This window comes from Fistularia commersonii, chromosome 23, assembly GCF_037954325.1.
Source record: "Fistularia commersonii isolate RoL2024-O1a breed Wild chromosome 23, RoL_Fcom_v1.0, whole genome shotgun sequence".
NCBI classification, from domain to species: Eukaryota; Metazoa; Chordata; class Actinopteri; order Syngnathiformes; family Fistulariidae; genus Fistularia; species Fistularia commersonii.
In genome coordinates this window covers 9,160,362-9,171,784 of record NC_141306.1, presented here as the reverse complement: position 1 = coordinate 9,171,784, position 11,423 = coordinate 9,160,362, and the positions used below count along the sequence as shown (strand labels likewise).

General features: G+C 47.3%; 1 protein-coding gene across 1 annotated transcript; it reads right to left on the bottom strand.

The window, feature by feature from the left end:
• Nucleotides 1-375: 375 nt before the first annotated feature.
• On the bottom strand, nt 376-9,678 carry rad23aa (RAD23 homolog A, nucleotide excision repair protein a). Its single transcript, XM_086170280.1, has 9 exons — nt 9,450-9,678; nt 8,490-8,651; nt 8,172-8,374; nt 6,375-6,418; nt 3,925-4,052; nt 3,435-3,522; nt 2,772-2,902; nt 2,502-2,663; nt 376-2,399 (listed from the first exon to the last, which is right to left on the bottom strand). Exons 1-9 carry the CDS (start codon nt 9,513-9,515, stop codon nt 2,286-2,288), a joined length of 1,098 nt encoding a protein of 365 aa, XP_086026406.1. The 5' UTR covers nt 9,516-9,678; the 3' UTR covers nt 376-2,285.
• Nucleotides 9,679-11,423: the final 1,745 nt, after the last annotated feature.

The following is an 11,423-nucleotide window of genomic DNA, read 5'->3' as shown; positions in this document are numbered from 1 at the left end:
GCTAATGTAGCATCACTTCTGCTAATGTAGCATCACTTAGGCTAATGTAACTGTTAGCGCTGCTGGCATTGGTAGTAATAGATTTATGCCGGTTCCTCCAAACCCTCGCAACGTTTTCACACAAAAATCCAGTCGAGGCAGACGGCCGCCCGCATTGAGCCGGGATCTGTCCGAGATTTCTGCGGCGGTAAAACGTAGGGTTGCTTGACGGCGCTGGAAAGTCGGGTTTCTGTCAATCATCTTAAAAGTGCCAGACGAGCTCAATGCGGAAAGCGTCATCAGACGACCGCAACATCACTACTTCTGACTGTGTCGACTTCGGCGAGGACGACCGGGGGGGACGATGACGATAAAGAGTCACAAAGAGTCAAAGGGCCTGAAAGATCGCTGACGTTTAATGTAGCACGGCAGAGTCTAAGATGGTGTCTGTGCTGCGAGACAGCCGTCAGCACCGCCTTCACACAAACCGCAAATGTTGGTGTACAGTTCTCATCTGTTCGTGGACCCACGTTAAGTCAAGGAACTTTTTGAACACTTGTTGAAACACACACACACACACACACACACTTACAAACACGCATCTCACACACTGCGACCACATCAGCATTTATCATTCCACCACGCACGCGCGCACACACACACACATCTGGACACAGTCATCGGCGCTGGACACGCGGACAGTCTGCACCGGCGGGGCAAGGAGAATGGATTCGAGCGGTTTTCATTTTGGATCGGTGTGTGTGTGTGTGTGTGTGTGTGTGGCCACTGTCTACTCCCCTGCGTCTATTCAGGATGGATCGGGGGGAGTAAATGGAGCCGGCAGACGGCCGAGGCGGTTCCAGGGATTGGATTACGAAATTAATTTGGCTTCTTTTGTTTTTGCTTCGCAAATCGAATCTTCCGGATCCGTTTAGCCAGAATGGAGGGGGGTGTCGGGGGGGTTGGAAAGGGGGTCTTAGAACGTTTCCTCCGAACACCGAGGGGTCCTGGCTCTACGTGACCGTGCGCTGTCGGGCTCTCGGGCTTCCGCCGCGTCTGAAAGTCATTAGGGGTTGGGAATAACGCGCGTCTTCTCCCGGACGCGCGTGAATTTACCGGAGAGCTGTCAAAACGCGGCAGTGAGCGAAGAGCCGAGGAAAACGGAGGGAACCGGTAGATTCAATGACCACGAGGGACAAAGCGGGTTTAATCTGGATTTACGTCGGGACCGTTTCGGTATCCCGTTTGCTTTGGGAGGCGAACTCAAGGTAAATGTGCTTCGAGCGCTCCGGGTGAATTCAAAGTCAGAGAATCCGGGGTGGGGGTTGGACTAATTTCTGGAACGGACAGGAACCGTCCCCGTGCTGTGCAACCACAGGGTGAACTCGGGACTCGGTGACGGCAGTGCAGACACGAGAGAGACGCACGGCCGGGAAGCCGCGCGCTAGATTTGGGCTTCATTAGCACCGAAAGCCCGCCGGCAGCTCGGCGTGCGGAGCCGGTGTCAAAGTGGACGAAGCCGAATTTGGCCTCCGGGATGCTGAGAGACACTTCGATGCCAAGGTAGGACTAAGACCCCCTCTTCCTCTCCCGCTTCCCGAGCCCCCCCTCTGCCGCTGGACGCTTTACATGGTACCAACTGCGGCGGTGAAGACGTGCTGCCATGGCAACATGCTTCCGTACAATCAGACTAAAGCACGAACGCCGGCTGGTCACTTTCTTTTTGTTTCCCAGCTGAAACTGTGTCGCATTCACCCACAGGCACACGGACACAGACGTACACACACACACACATACGCACGCGCACGCGCGCTAACACCCACACAAATGCACGCACGCACACACACACACTCCAGCCCTGTTGCTCCCCTCCCTTAAATGTTCACAAAGCGCGTCTAAAATCAAATTATAGCTCTCCCCTAGACAAACCCCACACATTCCATTGGAATTCACGTGGATTTAAAAGTTTTTCCACACAGTTTCGAGCGCTCTTCTTCCTCCTCCACTGATCTACCAGCTCTGAACTTCCTGCCCACAGCCTCCTCTTTGTGTACTTTTAGTGTGTAACCCCCCCACCCCCACCCCAGGACCTTCACCCCCCCCCCGCCCCCCCGGCCGCTCCGCTCCTCCGGTGTGGGTCGAGCTGAGGCTGGTAGCTGTACAGTAAATCGGGGGTGCAGTTTCTTTTTTTTTTTTTTTTTTGTTTTTGTTTTTTGTTTGTTTTGTTTTCGTGGGGTTCGTTTCTGGGTAGGGGATGGGGGCGGGATTCGGGGAGGGAGGAGCAGGGAGACGGACGTCTCGGCTGCTCAGTCCTCTTCCAGTCCCTGGTTGAGGAGAAAGTTGGCTGCCAGGTTCTCGTTCTTCTCGCAGGCGAAGTACGCCTGGATTACCAGGGCCTCGGGAAACCCGAGCGCTTTTAACTGCGCGGGGAGGAAAGAAAAGAGAGAGAAGGGAGGAGGGAGGGTGAAAAAGAGGAGAGAAAAAGAAAAAAAACAGAACACAAAACTGCGGTCGCGACTCACCCTCTCGATGGCTTCCTTCTCCTGAGGTGTGACCTGGATGTAGTTGACGGGCGCGGCCTCATCCCCGGCGGCTCCTATCTCGCCGACCTCCGGCGCCTCCCCGCCCTCCCCCACCGGCTCGTTCAACATCTGGATGAACAGCTCCTGATGGTGGCTGATTTGCTGCGGGAGGGAGCGGGAGAACGTGAGCGTCCGTCGACATGGACGGTGGAGGGAAATGACGGCAGACGTCTGCACGGGGGGGTGGGGGTCGTGGGGTCGGGGGGTCACCTGCAGGAGCTGAGGGTTCTCCCTGCCGAGCTGCTGGAGGAGGGCCGGTAGCAGACCGGGGTTCTGCTGGATGGCCTGCCTCATGTGCAGGAACTGGGGCTGGGTCCGCAGGAATGCAAGGGGGTTCTCTCCTGGGGGCGGGAAGGAGGGAGACAATCAGCTGCGAAGACCTTTTAGCAACGCCGGTTTACACCTCAAGACTTGAAAAGATTTTGAAAAGACTGGTGTAAAACTAGCATCCCACCCCAGCTCACAGGAGTTTTAAGTCTCAGCCTAGTCCCAACACAGTCTGAGACTATTGACTGTGGCTCTTACATCTAAACCTTTTGAAGAGACTTGTGGAAAACGATAATATTCCTTTCCTGTCATGCAATGTTTTCCCATCGTGCAGGTCGGGATTTCCTGTTTCCAGTTTTGTTAGTAGTTGATGATTTAGTCTTAACAGCGATGTAACTCAAAGACACACGTTTAATATTGGCAGAAGCTCCAAGACCGGGCAAAGCCTGAGCTACAACTGCGCTAAGACTACCAGCTTACGCCTAATGACAAAGATGACAGAAGCGTGCTGCAACTCCCGATGTTCCTATGATAAGAACGCAATATTGGAGCTCTTAAAAAAAAAAAAACATGGCGGTTTGTAAAAATATATCTGGACTCGGAAACCTTCTGCTAGAGGCGGCGCTTCTGTGGGTCCAGATGCTGGAGCTTGCACCGGGGGGTTGGTCTCCTGGACCGGGCTGCTGGGGATGCCCTGTCGAATTGAAAACACAAACAAAAAATAATAACTACGACATTTGAGAACTGGGCGGCGAAGGCTGTTTCAGCAGGAATATATAGCAGAAATGTCCAGGAGCGACGCGTAGTCACAAGACAACGCTTTGCCCCACATTGATTATTATTAGTTTCTAATGACCTATTTTACATGCGTACACGCGTTCACATTAGATTCAGGGGACGTTGCTGACAGTCCAGCATTAAAAACTACAAGGCGGATGGAGCGAACATCCGTCTGACGGCGAGGAGTTAAAAGGGACGCATTCAGATGCGAGTGCAACAAACATGGGGGTGGTGACCCGGGGAAAGATTCACCCAAAATCCCTTCTAGACAGGTGACGGGCGGGGGTTCACTCTTTGAATAGTCATGGCAACGCACAGTGAGAAGGTACTCCACGGCTCTGTGGGGGTTGTTGAAGCTGGCCCGTAGCGCCGCCACCACCCTCTCCCGCTCGTAGCCCATGGACATGATCTCCGTCAGCATGGCCTCGTACTCGGCGCCAGTCACTGGAACACAGAACACAGTGTCACTCCGGAAGAACGTCGCTCCAGATTTTTTCAGGTATGATGGACTCTCTGCACTGAGAGATGCAGGTCTGCTGCAGGACTTCTAGGGAATCCCCGTAGCTCTGACGCTGGCACCGCCGTCTACGACTGTCGCTTTGCTTCCCATCGCTAGCTATAGAATTATGTTGCACGCCCGCATCCTGTAGGGCCTTACAGCTGCATCCGCAAGGTCGAACCCAAGATTTACATTGTAATCAGCGTTCTGTATTTTCAACGCTTTGAAACTGTGAAATGGATACGGGGCCTTTCCCGGGTGGGGCGGGGGTTTCCCGACAGCCATCTTCAGATTTCTCAGCGAACACACAAGCGTGCAGAGGCTGCCCCTTCTGCTCCAGTACCCGCTCCACTACGCGGTGCAGAAGTGTTATAAAGTGTTGTGAAATCCCCTCCTAAATTGGAATGATGACAAATTTATCGCCGAATAACACAAGCACACCTGAGAGTGTCAAACTCAATAAGTGTGACGAACTGAAGTGACAGTAACGGATTCTCACCTTGGCTCGCCCTTCAGTCGGGACCAGTCAATCACAAGGCTACATGTAGACACATACAACCATTCACACATAAGTTCCTAAACAAAAGTCTGCCTTTTCTCAATCTGCCGTTTCCTAAAAAAGCCATCAAAGAATGAAATGGGCTTCCAGATCATCTGAAGAACATGACTGATTTTTACACCTTTGCACTGGCCGTTAAAAAATGGATTCTAGAGCATCAAACATGCTCACACTAACAATACCAGACGGGTATTTCGCCATTAGATGACCAAACTAATAATATCACAACAATATCACTTTCAACTTGGGTTTTACTTATTTTATTGCCTGTTTATATATTGTATAATTATCTTATTGCCTATTTGTATATTTTATATATATTGTCTATTTTTTTATATAGTTTTATATTTGCATTGTCTTCCCAGGAAAGACTGGAAATTAGCTATGAGCTACAATCTAGTACAAACATTTCTGCCTCTGTGCTTGATGTAATTGTACACCGTCCTAATAAACTTTTTAAACTTAAAAAAAAAAAAAAAACCTAAAGATCATAGAGACACAACCAACTATTCTCCCTGTCATTCACACATCATATGAAGGCAGACAGCCATTCACTCTCTCATTTACACTTTTCATAGACACACACTGCAATTCATATGTCATAGAGTGAAAGCCAGTTTTCCCCCGGCCCCAGTCGGAATCCAAACAGGAACTCCAAAGTCCAGTCCATATTAATATTAATAAAAAGACGAGAGAACAAAAATAATCAAATCTCGTACACGGAGCTCCGACCCACACGCTGCTTTCTCCCGTCTCTGTGTCGGGACATCGGTCGTCCATCAACCTTCTATGACAGTGTGTGTAATTGTGTGTGTGACGGTATCTGGGACTGACTGAGTTTGGGCCACAGCATAGCGTCTTATTTACATTGGGTTAGAGAGGTTACAGAGAAACCTCGAGTCACGGCTTCTAGGCCACAAATTGAACTACTTTACAAAAAACACGAGTCGTAGTGTGACTTCAAAAGGGTGGCATTTCCCAGACGCAGCCTGAAGACACGCAAGGGAGACAGTTGGAAAGCACCACCTGCTGGAAACAGGAAACGCATATTCTGACGACCGTTTCATCTAACACGTTCGTCCTTGTTTCATTGCCAAAAAGCAACACTGTCTCATTAGCACTTGTTTGGCGGGGCCGCGGAGTGGAGAGGTTCACTCTGCGCCACGGAGGAAAGCTTGGTTTGCTACTTGACAAAACCTCAGTATCACATCTCAACACTCGCTTCAGCAAAGTCTTGACGGCTGCGGGTCAACCTGTGGCGTGTGCGTGCGTTCGGGTTCCTACTGGGGCTTGTTTCAGTGACAATATCTAGTTGAACCTGTTATTTTTAGCTCCGATTTTGAATCAAAATGTGTGTGGCGGTGTTCGGTAAGGTTCAGGTGATCCCGCTGTGATTTAAAAAGGAATATTATTCTCGTATGTTTTTTTATGTTAACGTTTAGGTTAACGCCATGAAACACCAAATACTTAATCAGGTGTCGCTTTGACGGTGTTAGATGACCTCAAGCATTTCAGTAAATAACTACAGATTTCAGCGCTGAACCAGCACACTGCCAGTGCTCCTCAGACCCAGGTGACAGTAGTTATAGTAACAGCACGAGAGGACATGCAACACTAGCCACTCGCTGGGGGTTTGATTTAGTTTCCACAGCTGCTTTCTAACAGGATATGATCTTCATGTACGAGCCTTTTTTAATGGATGACATACCCAGTGCAGAGGACGCATCCACGCTCTGGGTCCCACCGCTGGAGCTGCAACACAAAAGGTGAGGAGGACAATCAGAGTGCTTCTGCGACTTTCAGTCACATTTATGCTGTAATATTAATTCCCTGTGGTCAAACTCAAAGCCCCCGTTTCCAGAGGTTCAAGTCGGTCGCGTTTCTTTGTTCTCTCGCAATGTAAGGCAGGTATTTCCTTTCCTTTCAACAATTTCCTTCGGGATAAATAAAGTTGTTCTCATCTCATCTCATCTCATTTGTCTGTAATTGGGGGCAAAATGCACTTCAGCAGCAGATATAAAAACTTATCAAGATGTTTCTGAAGTCATGCGAACTGCAGCCAGAGGACCGGAATCACAGCCGGAATCAACGGCATCGGGTGTTGATCGCCAAGTGATGTTGCCACGGCGATGGCATCTTTGATGTACTGCTGTTGGACTACCCCACTGTGGTTTAAAGGAATACACGTATGATGACATGATGTGACATTGCGCGTATCAGATAAGATAAATCTATCATTTTCGCATCAAACAGCAACTGCTCTGCCGCTCCACTGTCATCTATCATTATTATTCTCCTATTCAAGGCTCATCCGTCACAAAACAACCAAAACACTCACTGGTAAAGTTATTTGACTCTGAGTATTACTCACAAACCTATCAGTCTCTGACAGCTGCGACATAATTCTGCAGAATAGACAATTTGGTAGCAACAAATTGTTCATAGTTTGCTTGACAGGACACAATGTGTCACTCATAATCCATTTTTGGATTTATCCATGGATTCCCTTAGAGGTTTGCCTGCTTATGTGATGATTTACTTCCGACACTATTGTAATGGAAAAATAAACATGCTTTTGGGGCAGCGTTTCGTGTTACACGTGGCCACGGGCTTTACATTCTACACTTTGTGTTTGTCTCGCAGAATATAAAAAGTGTGTCGAGGGAGGAGGACCCTGCTCGAGACGCAGCGCTCCGAAATCAACACTTTACAGAAAATGCCTCTTACAATCTGTAGGATGTTTTTTTTGCACTGGATTTGCATGTAGGGGAAACCATAATGTTCCGACACATTGCGATTAAAACTTTAAATTCCCCTCACACAAATGGCACAGCCATTCATCCAAGTCATGTGCAGGACACAAAAATGCAATGATGGAAATAATTATTTTCAACTCTTTAAAACTCTACGAAAGAGCAAAATATGCTATGTTGTTTGCAGTGGATCTAGTACTATGTGTTAATGTAGTCTTACTGATTACACAGCTTGTTATCTTGAGATCATCTTCTGACCTAGATCGAGGAGAGGTCTTCAAAACAATATCTCCACGATGATGACTAATAGTGGAATATTACTCTTACAACAGGCCCATTCTACTGCAGATAGCTGTGTTTAGTTCTATCACCCTTACTAAGGCTGCACTGTTTGTAAACAGTGGCGGTGTTTGTTGGGCAAAAGCTGCTCGCGTCCGGCCCCGTGTGTAAACTTTACGTTTTTATTTACAAGCAGCTTCACTTTGAGCAGAATAGGGTGAGTTGGACAGGACTGAGACGCGAGACTGAACAAAATTGGATCGAAACAGGCAAGACTGCATCTGCTAGAGGACCTAAACGTCTGGCTTTGATGCATTTCAAATAACTTTGAATAAGCTTGCAGATAAGCTTGCAGCTCGCCAGAGGACCGTCCAACCCAAAAACAAGAGTGTGATGAGCAAACCTAAGCCTGTGACGCTGGGTACAAAAATCCCGTTTGTTATCGTATTACATATTATAACTACCATGCCTACCTGGCTGGTTGCTGTGGGTCCGTAGCTGTGGCACTAGGCTCCTCTTTGGCCTCCTCGGGGAGGACTGGGGCAGGCGTGGGAGTCGGTGCAAGGGCTGAAGCTGGGTTTGTGGCCGGGGCAGCTGTCGACGTTGAGCTGGACTCTTGCGAATGGGGCTTGGTCGCTTCTGAGACAGGAGGCGAAGCGGCAGCTGCAGGTTTAGCCTTTTCAAAGCCCAGAAAGCAGGAGCTGTTAGACGAGTAACCCGATGCCAAAGGCTTCTGAAACTTCACCTTCTAAAACACCCAATAATCACCTCTGAATATAACAATATCTCACCTTGGAGACCATCACTACAACAAAATTTTTCTCTTCAATTTTGTAATCCTTGATTGGTATGTCATCCTGCAGGATCTTTCCAGCATATATTAGCTTCTGACCGGACACTGGAAAGTTGTCTTTCCCCCTTTCTGCTTCTATCTTCTCTTTCAAGGCCCTCACCTGATTGAGAGAGAAACATGAAAACAAGTTTGTAACCTGCAAGGGTGCGAATAAGTCTCATTTCCAGGCAATCCCACAGGACTGTTTTCAGTGTCCCTACCTGTGCTGCACTGCAATTATATGGCATCCATACACAACATCAGCCCTGTTCACAATAATGCAATCAACTACGTTTCACTGACTTCACTGTATTTACATCAATTACTATGTATGTTGGTGGTGCGGCAAAAGTTTGCAAATAACACAGAAACTTCAACATTTCATCTAATGTATCGGAGAGCACTGCGATAAATCAGCTGGATTCATATGACAATGCCATGCTAACGACTTCAGGCATCTTCCTGAGTGGGGCACCCCTGCAAGTAAAACTAATCATAATTAGCACTGTCATTAGCATTAGCAGGATTAGCATTGCGGCCAGTTCGTTCCCCGTTGCACAAATTGCCACGGTCCGCTACGATTCCCGGGACAACAGGGGAAAAGAAGACGCGAAACAAAGTTGCGACCAGGGAGAATACATTTATCGGCGAGTCGCGGGACTTTGTTAACGGACTACTCGGCGTGCTAGCAGGGCAATGCTAGCTTTGAAGTATGGTTCCGCGTTGTTTGCCACCCATTCAAATGTGATGGATAATGTCGGAATAGCGCTGGTCTGACAAGAGAGTCCGCAAACTGATTAAACGTACATGTAATTAGCAAAGCTGGATTATTCTCCGTAGTCTACACGCTAGGTTAAAGCCACATCCCCGCAACTAGTCCAGTTAGCTAAAGTTAGCTAGTTTGCTAAGGGCTACTCACCGTTTGTTCGGGGTCTATCTCAATTTGAATAGTCTGCTGTTGCAGTGTTTTTAGTGTGATCTGCATGGCGGCGTCGGCTAACGTCGGTTACGCTGTGCTTTAAAATGGCAAAGTGGCGGTTCGCTGCGCGGTTAGAGTGTTCTCAAAGTTGCCGTTTCAGGTAAGATAACAGCTAGCCATGAAATGTGTGTATCCATGAGCACTCAGCAAATCGCCATCTTTGGTGACAAGTTGGTGGTGGCGGTGCGGCTCCTAGGCGAAACGCGAGATCTCGTTCGAGATAACGCGAGTATGGCAAGCCAGCGTGCCAAAGGTTAGCAAGGCTTTACTGATGTGTCTCCAGGCACCACTGTTTCATGGCTTTCCATGTGCAAACTTCATTTAATTACACGAAATTTAGAACCGTTTCTACAGATTGTACTTGTTATATTCACTTAGGGGCAGTCACACCATATTCTGTGTATTAATGAATGGAAGAACTCTAGAAAGATCATTTACGACACTCCTTCCTGTCCCCTCATCTACAACATCCTAATAACAAACCAATTCCAAAGAAAACCATTGATGTGTTGCTGGAATCAAAACACATCCTCGCTGTTTACTAGTTAAACAGGCACAGACGGCGGCGGTGCTGTGCACGCTGGCTCGCCAGAATAAACGTGGGAACCTAAACAGAACAGAAGCGTCCATCTTTTTTTCTGACAGTAATTATACCATGCTAGGATTATTTACTGCTCTGCTCACAATCAAAGCATGCTGTTTAAAGAACCTGTTATTCGGGCGTCAGCTATGTTATGTATCTTGCAGAAGTTGGACATTTCAAAATCTGCATAATTTGCCCACTGGATAGTTGTAGGTGTGCAGCACGTGAGTGAAGAGGCACTGTGGAGTTTTTCATGTTCTACCCGGATTCTCAAACTTCCCTCAATGGACTAAAAACCATGCAACAGGTTCACTGAAGACCTTAAATTGTGCATAGTTGTGAATGAGAGACCCAATAGTTTTATTTCTCCATATCGTCGGTGATGAGTTCGAGGAAGGGGCGAGTATCCGTGGGTTGTTGCACCACCCCATAACACACCAAAATCATATCTTTCTGGAAGTCTGCGAGGCTCACCTGAAGGGAAAATCTTTTTTTTTTTTTTTTTCATTTAATTCCAATGTCTCCAGATGTAAGTTATTGCTGCTCTTAAATGAATCTCTGAAGAATGGGATCATGTTCAGTAGAGTTAAATATTGTGTTCACCATCCTCATGCAGGGGGAAAACCCGTATTGACGAAATATCTCTTTGGTCTAAAAAGTTATGTAAAAAAAAAAATTTGTCAAACCATAACCAAAAAAAAAGAAAAAAAACAACAGGTTGCGATGCTTTTGATTTGAAAACAGCAACTCTTCATGAGAATGGGTGCAGTTTTCTAAAATATCCACTAGATGGGACAGTTGGACTTCTTATTGACAAACGGTGGAGTTACATGGGAGGAAGAGTGGAGGAGAGGAGATTATGGGATGTTTAATTCCTGCCACAAGACATTTTAGGAGGAGGATAGAGACCATTTGGACAGTAGATGGTGTGTTAAAGTAGTGCCTTCCTTCCAGTTCAACTCACTGAAATGAGCTGTAGATAACGTTTTAAAACTCTGCATGCTCACTTTGGCCATGTGAGTGCAGCAGTCATCCATATTAATCTGCTATAATAGTCTACCACTTGGATTTAATATGCTTTTTTTTTCTCTAAATTGCAAGCCCCATCAATAAATTGCATATTTTATAACACATCCCTCTTACTGTCGCTCAAACGCCATCAAGCTGTGAGGCTATAAATAAGCGAGCAAAGTACTCACTGATCCATCATTCAGTTCCACGTTTTTTATGTCTTTTCTCGCCCATCATCATGCTATTTTAACTCCTTCTCATCGTTTCATCATCGCAAGTTTGATCGCAACCGGGTGTAGGGATCTTGATGATGGTCTACC